At 38.0% G+C, this 17934-nt stretch overlaps 1 protein-coding gene across 9 annotated transcripts in view; it reads right to left on the reverse strand.

The window, feature by feature from the left end:
- PCDH9 (protocadherin 9) overlaps positions 1-17934 on the reverse strand; it is a 972095-nt gene that overhangs the window by 579038 nt on the left and 375123 nt on the right. For 3 of the 9 annotated variants that reach the window (XM_089511092.1, XM_089511093.1, XM_089511094.1), the window contains exon 3: positions 6904-6947. The exons of 4 other annotated variants lie outside the window; for them this stretch is intronic. In XM_089511092.1, coding sequence (XP_089367218.1) covers positions 6904-6947 — 44 coding nt within the window. Of the gene's footprint in view, positions 1-6903; positions 6952-17934 lie in introns of all 9 variants that reach the window. 2 more of the 9 variants (XM_089511088.1, XM_089511090.1) reach the window with 1 other exon arrangement.

Raw genomic sequence — 17934 nt, forward strand, 5'->3', positions numbered from 1 at the left:
ATTTATGGACAAAATTTCCTCTGAATTATAGATGCTGATAAAACATCTGAGCCAGGGAGCCAATATTGAGTCTATATGCCACATCAGCCAGTAATAAATAACAAGTGGATTCTTTTGATGAAAACAGTTTTCTAAGGCTACTTTCTTGATGAAATGTAAAAGAAGCCTGGGCTGTTTTCCTCCCACTGACTCCTTCATGTTCCCAAACACAACTCATGCTGCCTTCAGTGAATCAGAACAATTATTATAAAATGTGAATATTCTAATTAAGGAGTGATTTTTACATCTCTGATAATGTTAACATATGAAGTTGTATCACAACTAATTAGCATTCGAAAAGGTCCAGTATTTATTTAAGGAGTTCATGTATTTCCATTAATTCTAAGCTGCTCTTTGCTATATTTTTTCCACTGACATCTTCTTTCTTTTCTCTATATATCTCCCTTTAATCTTTAGTTAACGTTTCAAGTTTTATTACATAAAAAATAGAATAGGCAAAAACTCAGCAGTAAAGAATAAATAGCATTCCATGCGAAATTCCATATAATCTTTGATTTAAAAACACAAAACACTTACACATTCCTTGTCAAATCAAAGTCATCACTACAAAATAGGAACAAACTAGAGAAAAAGAGTAAGAACTAAAGAACTGTTCTTTGGGACTCATGCTTCTATAATCTTCTGAATATTTCTTGCAAAAAATAAATAAATTTACATTTAGTTTCAAATGTCATTCATGATGTACAAGTTTGTGATATAAAACAGGCACTTTCCACACACTGAAAGTACCTTGGGATACAGTCACAGGTTGTGTCTCCATTATCTAGGGTTTTAGATTTACTTATTGGATTTTGAAATACCTGTATTTGCATATGCATACATAATGAGGTATCTTGGAGATGAGACCTGAGTCTAAACACAAGATTAAATTATGTTTCATATGTCCCTTATAGACATAACCAGAAGATAATTTTATACAATAATTAAAAAAAAAACTTCCACATAAAACAAAGTTTATGTACATTCTCAACAAAAAGCAAAGGTTTCACTATTTCAGCCACTCACAAAAAAAGGTGTTTTTTTTGTTTTTGTTTTTGGAGCATTTCAGATTTTGGTGTTCCATCCAGATAACAGAGACTAAACCCATATTTCTTTCACCAATCTCATCAGGTTTTTCTTTCTTTCTTACTTTCATAATGGACAGGGGGTTGTTACTCTTCTGTGTCCAACAGAAGTAAAAATAAAACCATCCCTGACTATCCAAAACAGTGGAAGTATCAGGTCAGTACAATTTTTCTGATAAACTTGCCTGGAGAAATGTTGAGATTTACTTGTAAGTGATGAAAATGTAGATAAAATGGGGCCTTTGTTTCTGCAACTTAGAAATCTTATTGACTTGGTGGTTGATGTCAGAAACAATTATCTGATGTCAACATTTGTTATTAAACAATGGAAAAAGAATAACAATAGTTCGCAATTTAGCAGAAGTACCTAGTAATCTTTGAGAGTTAACTTTGATTCCAAGCCTGCTTGCTTGCTTGCTTTATTCTTTATTTATTAGTATCCCATGCTAAAAATTAAAATGTTCTGGTGAATGATAAAAACATGGAAAATACTTTCCTCAGTGAAATACATTTGCCATTATCAGACAGTTACCATAATATTCTGACACTTCTCAATGATATCAGAAAATGGTAAGAACTACTGGAAAGTAACAACTTTCAACACAATGTTCTATATTCAAGTCAAAGCTCTGCTCTTGAGTATACACTCTATATTAGTAGTTCTCCCAGCAGAGCTTCAGATGCTTTTTGGACTTCAATTCCCAGAATCCTTGAATACTGTCAACATTTGGGGCCTTTGGGAGCTGAACCTGAACAATGTCTGAAACTTCTCCATCTAGCTAAGAATTACTATTTTCTATGGAGTTATAGTAAATCCTGCTACATAAGTAGAATCTCTGGATCCTGGATAAGGCTATATGTGGGTTTTTTCCACCATACTTTTTGAGTTTTGAGGTATATGCATAAAATGTATGGATCTTAGCTATGCACATAAACATGTGTGTATGAACTTTCCTTTCCCCCTCCTCCTCTTCCTCTTTCTCCTCCCCTTCTTTGTCTTTTTGCATTCAGTAGACCATATGCATGGAAGCTAAATAAAGATTATGCAGCCCCAATGCATATAGTGGGCCTTTTTATGTATGCTTCAGTTAACGTGTCAGTAAAATTACTCATGTGTAAATTCTGCTTTGAATTGTGCTGCTAGAATTCATACTTGCAAAGTTAAGGGTTATGCTTTCATTTAGCATTTGAATGCCCTAAATGATACCAAGCTAAATAATAATAAGTTTCCAGGATAGTTTAGATAATACTTCTTTGCAAGATGGACATTAATTATGATTTATGTATGCTCACTCAGGTTTGGCTCATGTTGAATTTGCTTGGAACTCATCCAAGCCAAATTTAACTAAGCATTCAATTACTGAGAGAAAACACTACAAAAGATATCATGGCAGGCTGAGTGAACACCACAGCGGAGAAAAATTCAAACATTTGTTGAACTCATTGAATATATTTTAGGTTAACGACAGTTTTCAAAGTGAAAGGTTTACAAATGTTAGATTCATGTATTATGCCGATATTATATAGCAGAACGGCACATATAAAGGGCAAGAGGAAATATGTCAAATATTTTTGCAATGGCTGTGCTGAAATTTACATCAAAAATTGGAAATACAAATGAAGCTATGCAATTTTTAAACTTTCAGTGAACAATTCTCAACCTACACCTCACCCCCTCCTTGGCATGAGCTAGTATTAAAGCATAGTAGTTTTCAAATTCTGTATCTCTGAGTCTAGAAACACCTTCTGCCTTCATGATATAGCTGACGAGTATGCTCTGGGATTCTCTATAGTATCCCTGTGCATTGTACAACATTATCAGCGTACATTGACTCACATTATCAATGCTTTGTTTCACTTCATGTTGGAAATCGGCACTCAGAGCAGCACGCATCAAATCAAAAACTTTTTTTAACTTTAACATTAATAAAAGAAAGGAAGCTGTAACAAACATAAACTATTAAAACTCTAAAAAATCATCACGATCAAATTTCTAAACAGGCCGAGCCTAAACAATAATAAAAAAGTACTTGGCAAGTTGACAGAAAGCTGACAGGGAGCTGGGATTCTAACTAGAGGTCTTTCTTGTGTATCTCCCTTCAGCCATTGTGCGATGTAGAGAAGTACCTCCCTATCAGATCTTGGAAATCAGGATAGCAGAGGAGGAGGATATCCAATCCATGGAATCTTAAAGGTAATCACTTAGAGAGTAATGTGCTACCAAGTGTCCACTGACCGGCAGCAGCTCTCTTGGATTGCATTTGGAAGTCCTTTCCAGCCTACCTGGGAAATAATAATAATAATAATAATAATAATAATAATTAGCTTTACTTATAAAGCGCCGTAAATGTACATGGGAAATGCTGGTGTGCTGAACCTGGAACATCCACATGGAAAACATGTGCTGTAAGACTGAGATATATCCCTTCCCCATAAAGGTTGCTATACGCAGACAATGGGAAATGAATACTACTTGTAATAGTTGTAAGAACACAAATAACAACAAGAAGAACAAAAACTCTTTTTTCAGATAGTGAATAACTCCTCAGAGCTGTGATTATCTTGGAAATGCACCCCATCTCTAATGCATAGTATTTGTGGAGTAAATATGAATTTACAAAGATCTTTGAAAGGGACATTTGGACTGTATAAAAGAAGGAGAAAATTACACTCAGACTGTGGTGGTGGTTGCTTGGTTACTTCATTCAGGATTGTATCTATGCTGTTTTTATTTCCTTTTCCTCTGACTCTGGGACTTTACATTTATTAATATTGAATCTATCAGTGTTGCGTGTAGCCCTCCCAACTCTAATCTCTTTAGGTTGCTTTGCAGCCTGGTTTCAGTCCCTTGTGTGTTTTAACAATTCTGTTGTCAGATGAAAATATTACCACTGTTGGGTTTATTCCAAAGAATCATCCTGCAAGAATGGCTATATAAATCAGCTATGCAGAATGCCAAGGGATTGTGGTTTATTTAGTTGGAAACAAGAAACTTTTTTAAAAACTTCCTAAAAATACTATTCAGGACAGAATGCCACTGTTTCAAAGCTTTTAGCATCTTGTTTAAGAAATGGATAAAACATGTCTGAAAGGATTCCTCTGGACCACAGACTGAGAAAAGTTCACACAGTATAAAGAGAAGATATATCTCATTTGTTGTAAAGAGAAGATACTGGAAGACATTAGACTTCCATTTCTCAAGTGTGTTCATAAAATTCTCTCCACATATTGGTATTTATGATGAACACATTAAAATATGTCTTCCTGTCAGTTAATTTTACAGACTATAATTATGACTCACTTCAGTCAGAAAACCCAGTTTCATGCTGGCTAAATCCTATTGGGTTTCATGATAAGAAAATTCACCAAAGTTAGGGGAGAAAATTGAAATGAGGGGGTCAAATACTATTCAGAATATTCTGTGAAAATGGATCTTTACAGTCCAAAAGACTGTAGAACGTAGGGATGGGGATCATGCATTACAGATTTATTCTTTGCTAACTAGGGGAACTGGGAGTTGCAGTCCAGCAACATTGGAGGGCCACATGATTGTCACCCCTGCTGTAGGCTTTGAATAATCAATAGTCAAAATAATACCTTTTGTCTCCTGTAGGACCATCTGTTAATCCAGCCAGCAAAAGGAAAGAGGCACACATACACAATGTATGGTTTTAAAAGGGAGAACTATAATAACTATTGAATTTTGATCTGCAGCATGACTGCTTAGTGCAGTCTATTCTAAAGCAGGAATCTTATTACATCTTCTCCAGCATGTCAACAGCTAACCACACTGATCCCAGAAGCAAGTCCAGGAAGCTTAAACATGGTGACCTTCACCTCAAGTCCTGAGTCCTAGAAGAGAAAGTCAACTGAACAGTCAAGTGAACAATCAAATGAACTTCAACAGGTACTGCACTTAAGTAGAAGAAATGAAATGCATAGCTATAGATTGGGGGACACCTGGTTTAACAAGACTACACATGAAAAGGATCTAGGAGTCCTGGTAGACCACAAGTTGTACATGAGTCAACAGTGTGATGCAGCAGCTAAAAAGGCCAATGTGATTCTAGGCTGCATCAGTAGACATATAGGCCTGATACAAATGGGCAAAAAGCAGATGCTCCCGAACCCTAGTACATGCCGGCACCGGCGCCATGGCAGCCTCCGGTCCACACAGGGGCCACCATGATGATGCAAGTGTGGCACTTGTTGCGTCAGCTGTGCGCATCTAAAAGAACCCGTTTTTTCTGGGTTCTTTTTGGTGCAGAGGGATGCTGCACAGTTTGGATGCTGTGGTGTGCCTCGGGAGCAAACCTGGCCAGCTCCAGCTTATCCTTTTGGGGTGGTCTGTTGAGCCCCATAGTGTCTAGATCAGGAAAAGTAGTAGTGCCACTCTGGTCTGCTTTGGTCACGCCTCACCTGGAATACTGTGTCCAGTTCTAGGCACCACAATTCAAAAAGGATATTGACAAGCTGGAGTGTGTCCAGAGGAGGTCACGCAAAATGGTGAAAGGTCTGAAAGCCATGCCCTATGAGGAGAGACTTAGGGAGGTGGGTATGTTTAGTGTGGAGAAGAAATGGTTAAGAGATGCTATAACAGCCCTGTTTGAAGGGGTGGCATATTGAGGATGGAACAAGCTTGTTTTCTACTGCTCCAGAGAATAGGACCCGGAACAAGGGATTCAAGCTACAAGAAAAGAGATTCCACCTAAACATTAGGAGGAACTTCCTGACAGTAAAACCTGTTTGGCAGTGGAACAGCTACCTCAGTATAATTATAGTATCATATTCTCAATTAGATACAGTTGTACAAACTAATACAGCCATCTGTCTACCCCATTTACAGTCTAAGGTAGATACAAATTTATTTAATACATATTTTAGATGATGATAATCATGGTGGTGGCAGTGGTGAAGTTGATGATTTGCAAAATGACCCATCAAAAGGTAGTGGTCTCTTATTGGCTTTTCCATGTGTAGGAGACAGGGCCAGTCAAGAATTGATATTAATGTGCAGGAGATTAGGAAACAGACTCATTGCTTCTCTTCCTTACAGGTTTAATTATAAACTGTTCTTGATTTGAACAACACTGTTTAAAATTGTGCAGAATCACTAAGAATGAGTTATTGTTTTGGAGACCTGATCCAACCTACAGGTTATCAGTTGTCTGTCTTTCCTTTACATTTTTAAAAAGGTGTTTACTTCCCAATCTGGAAACATTCTTTCAACCTCCTGTAATTTAGGACAGTGTTACTGAGACACTGCAAAATAAAATGCTTGATAATTTAATTAAGAACTGAGCAACAAACCCCCTGTATGAAACTGACACAGCAGGCTTCCTCTGCATATTCTGTAAGATTCAAGTGGGTTATGTTGGCTACTTTGCAACCAAGCTCGAAGGAAATCAAGGAAGTGCAAGGAGGCGTGGGTGAAGCTGAGCAAATAATAATAATAAAAAAATCCTTCCCTTTACAAGGAACCACTATTTATTCCTCAAGTCCAACTGCTCAGCCCATACCTATTCAATCCGAGGCTTCTTGTCTAGCATAATATATTTGTGCCAGATGCAATTTTAAGTCATTACTCACAGCAGGAAAACTAAAAACCCGTTTTTGATGGGGGACCACACATTTTTAGTAGTTTGGGGCACATTACTCTTGCTGGGCTTAAATGGTTCACAGTTGTTAAATGTGAATTTTATTCACCTGTGCCGACCTAATTGCATTTAAACAAAATTCCTATCAAAGTTCCCCCCCTTAACAATGGGAAATAACTCACCATTTCTCCATTTGTCCCTTTGCCCGGCTCCCTGCTGTTATTGCCTTGCTGAAAATCCATTTCATGGAACCAGGAGAGGGAAAAAAAAGAGAAAAGAATGAAACCCCTGAATGATTTTAAATTACAAAAAGGAGAAGATGCTGGATAGGCTCTCTGAATCTGCATCACAAGTCACTGTGATTTTCTAGCCTTCACGTTAACATTATGTTTAAATAAATTGATGCAGGAAATATAAGCATTCGTAACTCCATGACCAGCTGAATACAAATGCCATTTCGGACCAGAGACTGCCCAAGGAATAATACATAACACATTTTTATTAGTAGATAATGGGATTTATTCTGTGCTAACTGGACTGCCTGCATGTGAGGGAAAGTAGCAAGTAGCATAAGTTATGTTCATGCATAATTACCCTTTTATTTTACAACTTGGAGGGGGGGGGTTTCCCCCTCCTATATTTAGCTGCATTGATTCTTTACATTGTGAGTTTTTAAAAGTACAGTTGCCAACAGATTTCACAAATGAAAGAATATTAAGCTACCTGTGATAATGCTATATAACCAAACAGAATTGGCTCCATGATGTTACTGGACAAAAACAAAGCTAACTGCCCTCATTCTGAAAGTTTGCTTTTAGTAATTAAGCATTCCAGGTTATTTTTCCCTGCTTGAGATCCTGGAAAGCTGCTGACAGTCAAAGTATCCAGTAATGAAATCATACAACTTTCCAGATATTGTTGGACTGTAATTTCACACAGCTCTCAACAGTACAGCCAAAAATGAGTAATGGTGGAAGTTAAAGATCAGCAACATTTTGAAGGCTGCATTATCCCTGGCCTTCATAGACCAATGTTGTTCAGGCTTCTTGCTTTCCTTTGTAGTTCCTGATCACTTCCATTTTCTTCCCTCTCTTGGATCCACCCCTCACCTCAACACAGCCATATGCAGCCTGCCAATGAATTGCACCGGAAAAACAGAAGTTACGATAATTCTGTAGCTTTGTATCTGAACAAAATTTTGATGGATCTTAGAAGACAGAGAATTAGGTTATTCCAAATTCCTAGGCTGATGCCTCCTATAAGCAGAGTGACACACATTATTCAGGTAGCAGTGCCATGTTCCATGAGAGGACAGCAAATTCTTAATTTACTTAATGTCAGGGAGGTGTGGGAAGCTGCCTGAAATGCCAAAAACAACCCGGCTGCCTTTGAGTACTATACAACTTGCACTTTAATGGATGGGTGGAAGGATTGTCATTTGCTATTCTGCTTTCACTTGCCCACCCAATGTCTGTTGTATATACTGTATTCCAGAAAAGTGAATACAGATAAAACATTTAAGATGTGAACTTCTTCAACTCAGAGGCAGTACAGACCGGCACTTTGTTCTGGCCTGACTGAGGAGTAGGGCTGAACTAGGGCTGTGTCCTCACGCCCCCAGCCCTAGTTCCGCTGCTTGGCCACCATGATGACATGTGCCTGTCCATATGGTGCACACCATGATGGCATCTGTGGTGCGCAGTGCCCAAACAGTGCTGGCTGGAAGGGGCGTCATCATGGTGTGTGAGCACACCAATGACGTCCCTTTCAGGAAGCTGCTCAGAGCAGCTTTTTGGGGGGCATGGATTGGTGCCACAGCGTGCGGCTGCCGTGGCACCGATCCTGGAAATACAGAGGCAGCATTTGGCCACCAGTTTGTATAGCCCCTCAGTCTTGTTCAAAGTCTGGCAATGCAAATTTGTGCATTGCCAGACTCCACTGACACATAAAAAACCCCAGTGGAAAACAGACCATTCTCACAAAACCATTTCTATTAGTTTCCTATCCAAGAACTGATCATACCTATGCCTCATAATACCACTGAGGCAGCAACATTGGATGCTGCTAAGCTAAATCCTAGATCTATGGTTGTCCTTATCTGAAGCCCTGCCACTCCCCACATTGAAAATCCACTCAATCATTTAATATTGCATTTTGAAAAAATATGATTGTGTCTTCAACATGGTAACTGCTGTGGAATAATGCTAGGGAAAATTTTCTTGCATGATCAGTGTACAACAACAGAGGGCAGCAATGAGAAAATCATGAGGAAATACAGCATGCAGAGTAATGTGTAGGGCAACCCATAATCTCCCAAGAGAAAGCAAAACCATCAAATTTACATTTTTCAATTTAACTCATTATAAAAATGAGATCAGATTCAACATGACATTTTTTCCATAATATCCTGCTGAGACTGGCATTAATTACACTCCTGTCTGTTAAAGCTTTATTGATTAAGTCTTAAGTCTGTTTTCCTGTTATTTTTGTCTGATATCTGTGTCTAGTTAATCAGCCTGTAGATAAAGGTTTTGTCGTTTTATTTGTTTTCCTTTCAACCACTATCAAAACATGAACTTCATTCCTGAGACCTGTTAAACCATTAAATGCTGAAAGTAGGAAAGTTCTATAAGTCATTTACTCTTGATCTTGGAGTTGCACTGGACTGCACCCATAGGTACCTTGCACAAGCAGAAACACAGTTATATTTGTGGAAGGAAACACTACTAAAGTCTTCCAATTTCCTTGTCGTTATGCAGCCCTTTGTGTCTCATGCTATACTGTTCTATCCATAGGAACCAGTGGCCCGTATATTGACTTTGGGAAGCATAGAGATCTTCAGTGGAAAAGGGAAAGAACCAGGAAAGTTATGTTTCACAAGTAAATGTCTGGCCACTTTTTATCTGGATCTAATCCACCAATTACTAGTTTTAAAACATGCATGTCCCCCAACCCTCAGACCACATCAACAGAATGAGCTGGGAACAACTGGGCTAAAGATACAGAAAGTGCAGTATCTAGGATATATCTAGGATCCACAATATAGATATATGATATATCTAGAATATGCAATATAGCAGTAGCAACAGCAGCTTCATTTATATACCACTACATACTGCCTAAGCAGTCTCGATATAGGATATATATATATATATATATATATATATATATATATATATATGGATAGAAAAGAAAAAGGAGGAAGTTCTAGCAAATTTATCAAGGTGAAGAAGAAGGGCAACAACCAACACACAGACACACACACACGTACACACACAATGCATTTAATCTTAACAATACCAGCTATTTCACAGGCTTGCTTATCATCTCACTAAATAACTTAGCTGCACTTATCACTACAAGAAGAAAATTGGAGAAAATATATTTCTGAACAAAGATATTCCTTAAAGTTACTTATTTGAGCTTTTCAATATTCCCATTAAGGTGAAATGTTTTGTGTTCTGTACACAAAGAAGTATATTTAAAGTCCCCTTGAGCAATGCCAGGCTCCTCCCACATAACAGATCTCTTTCAAAGTGACCCTAATGGGTTCAACTGGGCCCTAGACATTTCTGCCAGGTATGTGCTTATTATAGCAATATACAACTAAGGAGTGCTTAGGCCTTCTTTAATCCTTTTGTAGGCAGAAGTTCAATAACTCTTGTGTTCAGACTACTAGGAGAAGAAACCAGCATGATCTTTGCTGCAAGATCCTTATCTAGTGCCAGTCAGCTACTACCTTTGGCTTTAAGTAAACCCATATTAAACTATGATGCTTAGAGAGTCTTTGAATATAATGCCCTTTTAAAATCTCTGCATCTCTCAAGATACAGCAGATCTTAAACATGTGAGGGCACTTGTCTTTCCAAAACCACTAAAATAACCTGATGTTCTTATAAAGATAGCTGGGAAAATTTTGAAAGCCAGAGTATTTGAAAAAGGCACCTATGGATTTGATTGTAACTAAGTACAATATTTCAAACTTATTTCTTTGTTGGATGAATATAAACCTCTCTACAGCTACTGTACAATTTATCCTTGAAATCCTAGGTTACACAGGCTTAGCACTTAGTTCATTTTCAAAGGCAATGAAATTGCTTTCTCTTCTTTCCTACAAAATAGTCTGCAGCTGCAACATGTTGGCCATTCTGCATACAAAATGGAAATACTAAATGAAATGCTCTGGGTTCCAGACACAGAGAAAGTTTCCTAATTTTAACTGTGTTTTCCTTATTCTTATATAAGGCCCTGTACAGACTGGCATTTTGTGCCAGCCTAGTGCCAAAATTAGGGCTCGGTAGGGCTAGACATCCAAATGCTCCCAGCCCTACTTTTGGTGCCAGTGCGCCATATTGCTGCACCCCCGTCCACGCTGGGCATACAATGTTGACATATGGACATCCGAGCACCCAAATAGCACTTACTGGAAGCAACAGTATCATGGCGCACAAGTGCCATTATGATGCCCCTAAAAAGAAGCTGCCTAGAGCAACTCCTTTTTAGAGAGTGTGTCAGTGCCACACCGTGCAGCTGGCACGGCACCAATGAGGGGCAAAAAGGGGTGGCATGGGACCGCCTCTCTGTATTCCCCCCCCCCCCAAGTCACTAGCTATCAGTGAGAAGAAAAGTATATGCAATTCCAATGAATGTCAATTCCAATGAAAGGCTCAAAATGCTCCATGTGATAAAATATGTGCATTTTGCAGAAGTACTTACTCCTTTAAACAATCCAGCCAAGAGTAAACACTAAAGTGCCACTGATTCAATGGAAGAGTTAAGATGATGCTTACTTATCTTACTGGTATCACCTACCAAGCCTCTCCCTGCAGAGAATTCCAAATGTCAGATTTCAAGTTTAAATACACGGGGAGAGAGAGAGAGAGAGAGAGAGAGAGAGAGAGAGAGAGAGAGAATATGATTGATTCAAAGATAAAGCATTATGTGTTATACTGCTATCTGACATGGTCGCATAATATGATAGTGTTACCATAAAACCAGTCTTTGTTTTTCAAGCGTATGGGAGGAGCTGTCCATGGTACTTAAGCATCTTATCAAACCACAGGTGATATGAAACTTGCAAAGAATACACCATAAAGAAGACAATGCATTTAATTATTCTGGGGGAAAGAACTTGTGCCTACTACTGGACTTTAGCCGAGGGGTGGAGAAAATGCCCACCTCACAGAATTCTACAAGGTAACATGATGCTGAAGGAGTTTATGATACAGCATGGAGAGGAGAGCCAGCTGCTTAAACAACAAAAACATCAGTTTAGGGCTCTCTTAAATTAGTTCTTTGGATCCTATCCTGATGTTATGTTCTAGAAGAAAAAAACATGCTGCTATAACTCTTGGGGAAAACAGTATGTTAGAAATTGGAAAGGTAAGTACCAGTGGTGTTCATTAAGTGTGCACAGCAATGAAGACCAGCCAGTAATATTCTCATGGAAGAGTGCCTTCTTCTGTTAAGGTACCAGTTTTTCCCCTCATATACTTTTGGAGGGAGCCAAAGGAAGTCCAGTAAGACTGCTTTCTTAAAGTAGTTTTTCGTATTCTTATGTTCTTGCTGGATTTTGCATGAAACAATTTTTGAAGTGAACAATTTCCTCAAAGAAAAGAACTGGGAAATTCTGAGGAAAATTGAAATGTATTACTGGAATTTATGGGGTGGTGGAAGGCTTCAATTCCTCTCTCTCTCTCTCTCTCTCTCTCTCTCTCTATCTCTATCTCTATCTCTCTATCTATCTATCTATCTATCTATGAGCAACATAATGGATATATCAGTGGAATGGCATATGTACTGTCATCCACACTAGTGTTCGATATCATTTTGGCCACCATTATTATAAAGAGACTGGTCACTCAAAATGAAATTGTAATCTGGAGATCTAAAGGTGAGTGACCAGGAATGGCCTGATTTTCCTTTATGAACATACAAACCACCCATTAAAAATCCTTCTGTATTCAGAAGCATACGTAATTTTAGAAAGACTCAAGTAATTCTGGCCACCTCTATCATCTCATATTCTTTTCTGAAACATGATATTTAATTAGTTGGGTGATTATGATAATCAGAACATCTAATCACTGCCTTTTTGATGAAAATTCAGTGATTATCCCAAGAGAGCTCTAGCCTACTAGACGTGGTGAACAGCTATTTAATATGACGGTGATACTTCCCAATGACGAGTTTCTTCCCAAGGAGGAAGATAACAAAGACAGACAAACATTGCCAAACATAATGTATGACTTTCCAGCTTCAAAGAATTTACTCCTTCCTGATGCAAAATACTAATACTATTGATGGTCTCATTAGGGGATGCTGTCAAATGAGGGGTGGGAGAAAGTGTTTTTTTCCATAGTAAATGAAGAGTTTTTATTTGCAAACTTACTCAGTAATAAAATATGGAAAGCTTAACAGAGCCACTTCACTGCAATTTCAAAAGATGTAAGCCTGAGGGCAGGGAACCATCTAATTAAAAAGATTGTATGTACAGCGCTGTGTAAATTTACAGCGCTTTATAAATAAAGGTTAATAATAATAATAATAATAATAATAATAATAATAATAATAATATAATTTAGTACAGTAGGATACCAAAATCTGTGGATGCTAAAGCCCTGTTATATACAATGGTGTAGTAAAATGATGCCCCTTATATAGAATAGATTTATCACGGGGGGGGGAGGAATATTTTTGAGTTGTGTTTGTTTGCATCTATGGATGCAGAATCCATGGCTATGCAGGACTGATTGTACACGTTCTTTTCATTTTCTAGCACAAAAGAAAAACATGTTTAGTGAATTTTGTAAATTGAATTCAAAGTTTTATAAATTCTAGGTAATCCAGGAAATGTACATTACTATACAAATTTCAATGTACACAATGGATACTTGAGGAGATTAAACAGCACAGATTCCTATATGACCTGATCCACGTTTCCTGAATTAGTGTGTGCATTGCAATTTAATTAGCCTTCAGTTTTGACACTATTCTTATGTACTAAGAAAAATATTCATTAAAAAAACATACTAATTGTACTTTAATTGCATTTAAGATACATATTTTGAGATATAATATCTTTACACAGCAAACTGATTGGGATGACAGAGGGTGAATCTGAGGGCAAAGGAATCTGGGAGCAGAAAAGATACAGCAGTTAATATTCCTCTTTTTCTTTTTTCTCCTTTTTAACCAAGATATTTTTCTCCTTTTTAATCAACCCATTGGTCTCAATTAAAGGAAAAATAAATAGTCCAGTGGATATCTGAGAAATACATTACATTTGAATCAATATACTGGACTTTAAATAGTGATGAAAGGCAATCTAGTACCAGGAATGAATGGGACAGAGGGATTTGATGGACTTTACCCAGTACAAGAGTGAGAACAAGAGCTTTCCATTATTTTAATAAGAACTTACAAAATTATTCAAACGTCTTTATAAATCCAATGAACTAAAATTTGATTTTAAAAAATGTGGGAGGAGATGAACTAAATTTACTTAGCCCTAGCTAAGTATTTCCTACCTTTTTCTTGGCATTCTGAGGGCTGAAATGGAACAGTTGTGATACCCCCAATCAAGATGCCATGGGACAGCTCAGCAGGCCTTAGATGGGCACAGGGAAATGTTATTGTGTCAATTGGCCTTGCTGAATCAGAGTAAATATCATCTGCTTTCTATTTAGAAACTATGTAAGATTATTAATCTCTTTTCATTTTTAACATTTTAATTAATTAATTAATTAATTTGTCTTTTCTCTTTTAAAATACCTCTCTCTTTCGATATTTTTTGGGGTGGAAAGGGATATTAGGATGCCTTCTATGATGTGATCATCTCACAGATACTTGCAAATTAAGCCTTTATACAGACTGGGCTGAAAGGCCGGCCTGTGGGTAGAGACAGGGTGCAGAGTCCTAATGATGGATGCCCTGACTCCACCCCAGGGTGCCATGATGCCGCACGCTGCTCCAGATGGCGCACAACATCAAAGTGTGCCTCTGGCTCTGCGTCCAGATGATGCAGCACCGAAGGGGCACCATACAGCTGCACCACTGTGGCTATGGTGCTCTTTGGAGGGTGCAAAGGCTGGATCGGGGCTACGACACCCTCCAAAAGTTGGATCCAAAAGAGGTTGCCATGGCCCTAATCTGGCCAGGAAAGGGGTGGCCTCCCGCCGCCACTTAGGGACAGCCTGTAGAGCCCCTAAATTAGACAGGTCAAGACAATTGGTAATACAGTTGACTCTCCAGATTTGCTGCAGTTTGGGGCACAGGACCACTGTGAAAGTGGGAAAATCACCAAAAAAAAGCACACATGTTTTTTAAGCTGAGAGAACACCTCTATGGGAATCTCTAGGTCCTCCAATACTACTTTATGGTTAACATCCATCAGATGCAGACAAAAAAGCTATGTTGGAGGACTGACAAATCCTGGAAAAGTAGGAATGCCTAGGTCCTGCAGCATGACTCTAGGTTCAACCTCCAGCAGAGATGTGCTGGAGGACTTAGAGATTCCTATAGAGATCACATTAATTTAATCTATAAATAACCAAACCATTAAAAGTTAAAGCCACGAATGGGAAGGGCCAACTGTACAGCATAAACAAAACATTAATTAAAGGGGAAGGGACATAGGTTACAGGACCTCCGTTAACAGTGCCTCCCAAATCCTCCATTTTGGATTGTGGAAACAGCATATCTTGTGGTGTGCCCTTCCCTCATTGCAGCCCATTCCATATGGGTTTTCACAGAAGGATAGTAAGTAGGACATTTGTTTTTCATTCTGTTTTTAATGTCATGGAATGAGATATGAAGAATTAACTAGAGACATCCGTATCAACATCATCCCTCTTTGAAATAGCAAGAATTTACTGCATATAAGTTATCCTCAGAAGAAGTTCTGAATAATCAAGTGAAGGTGAAATGAATATCAGCATCATCAATCTATCAACATAGGGACCGAGCTAAGGGCCAGGAAGTCCATGGTTTGGATCTTGGCTCAGTCATGAACTCAATAGATGGATTTAGGTCAGACATATCCTTTGAATGTCAGTCTCCCAGCTAACACTCAGACTTTACATTGTCATTATAGCATTTATTTTGTTAACTATGAACTCTGTAAACACTGTGCATTTTATAAATGGTAAACATTAGTTTCATTATTTTGTTTGTTTGTTTTTTAAAAAGCAGTAGATTTTTCAAATGCAACACTAAGATAATCTTAGCACTACCTTTATAAACAGCAAAAGCCTGTAAAGGAAAGCCTGTATTCACTACTAAAAAGTGAAAGACACCACAAGTCTATACATGTTTGCTGTGAAGTACTGGTAGGTAAATGTGTACAAGACAGCAAACTAAAGAAATAAAATCCTAATGCTAACACCAATATTGCCACATGATAGCAGCCTTCATTCTGTAAACTATTTAGTAATAGATGTCCTCCTGTGAACATTAAGGGGGAAAGAAATATCAGTCTGGCACAGCTGCTGTTTTCCAACAGGTTACAGCTTTGTCAACACCTACAGATGTTTTCCATCATTCTATCAGATACCCAACTTGGTAATTTCTCACTTCTGTTTTCAATTGGCCAGATGCAATTTTCAAGTGTGTTCAAAGTGTGGAGAAGTCACATTTTCCCCCAGCAAAATCACAGATTACTTGGGCCCACTGAAACGGGTAGCAATCACTCCCCATCAGACCCTGTTCTCTATTATTGATGCATGTGTTTAAAGTGAGGGTGGAGAGAGCAGGTGTCATTAGAGTGCTACACAAATATCAATAGTACTATATGTGAGGTTTTCTTCTCCTCTTCCCCTTCGCTCCTTTGCTTTGCTTTGCTTTCCTATTACTAGCAGTCTGCCAGAATTTCTGACTGTCAGAACTGGCAGCTGAAAACTTTTCCTTATACCTGCCAGAGGCAGATGATTGGAAATATGCAAATCTTCTTAGAAACATTAACTGTCATGTTCCCAAACAGTCTAGAGATGAAGAAACGACACTGCCCGCTTCTCTTTGCAATGCTACAAAAATCATTTTCCTGAGCCATCCTGTAGCAGCATAATTAGAACACAAGAGGCCACAGATGTCATTGGTTTCTTTTTCTTCTTTAACTATTGCTCTCAATTTCCATGTGCCATTGATTTGTAACTGTCAAGCCAAAGAATTTCGTTGGCTGACTATTTTACAGGTACAAAGGCTATGCACAATTTGAAACTGAAGCACTCATTCAGTGACTTTTTATGTATGCCAGTCCAAGTGCCATTTCGAAGATATTTATTTATTTATTTAAAATCCATATTAGCCAGTAACCATTACAATAAATGCCCAGTATAAATCTCCGTCTCTGTTCTACCCACAGGGCAAAGCATCCAATAAGTAGCCATAGTTTGCATTCCATCCTGTGATTGTTATTTTGAAAATGTGTGCCCTGCAAGTTTGGTTCAAGTCCTTTGGGAACTGTGGCTTTGTAACATTTGCTAGCAATTGGTAGAAATATGACCCTGTGTCTCTAAACTGTAGGAAGCAAGATGAATGGTAATAATAGGAGATTCTCAGGGAAATTCCTTAAGCTCCAGAAAAAATTTGTTCATAGAATAAGACAAGTGGCAAGCTATTCCAAAGATAGTAATCACTTGCAATTCTTGATAGAAAGTGTGCCTGGATGTGGATAGACATATCCTTTGGACACATTTGAGGAGTGCAGGATTGAAAATGGAAACCATGACTGGTGTGAAGATTTGCTTGGGAGTTTCTGCTCACCCAGAAATATATAAGTGATTGTGGCATCACTAGAAGGATGTGGAGGGTTCAATTCACACCAGGTGACACCCTAAGGAAGGATGACACCATTTTGCCTAAACATCTGCCTTTGGGCAAAAGTGGGCTGTTGTTTTCACCTGCGTTCCTTCAAAATACTGAAGAGATGGCATGACCGGGGTGAGGCTCAATAGGAGGAAAAAGGAGAGGGCCCATTTTTTTTTAATTACATTGTTTTTTTTTAAATAATTTTTTTTAAAGTATATATTTTTAATTATTTTTAAATTTTCATTAAAAAGATAATATTTTACCACATTTTCACTTCAGACACAGAAAACTATGTACATGTACTGAGACTGTGAATATGATATTGCTATCTAAAGGTACAATTTTAATTTTGCTAGTTGTTTTATGCCACAACTATTACCATGACATTCAGTGACATGCAGGAATTA

This window comes from Sceloporus occidentalis, unplaced genomic scaffold (assembly GCF_023333645.1).
Source record: "Sceloporus occidentalis isolate IW3139 unplaced genomic scaffold, rSceOcc1.0.p SCAF_2, whole genome shotgun sequence".
In the NCBI taxonomy this organism is placed as follows: Eukaryota; Metazoa; Chordata; class Lepidosauria; order Squamata; family Phrynosomatidae; genus Sceloporus; species Sceloporus occidentalis.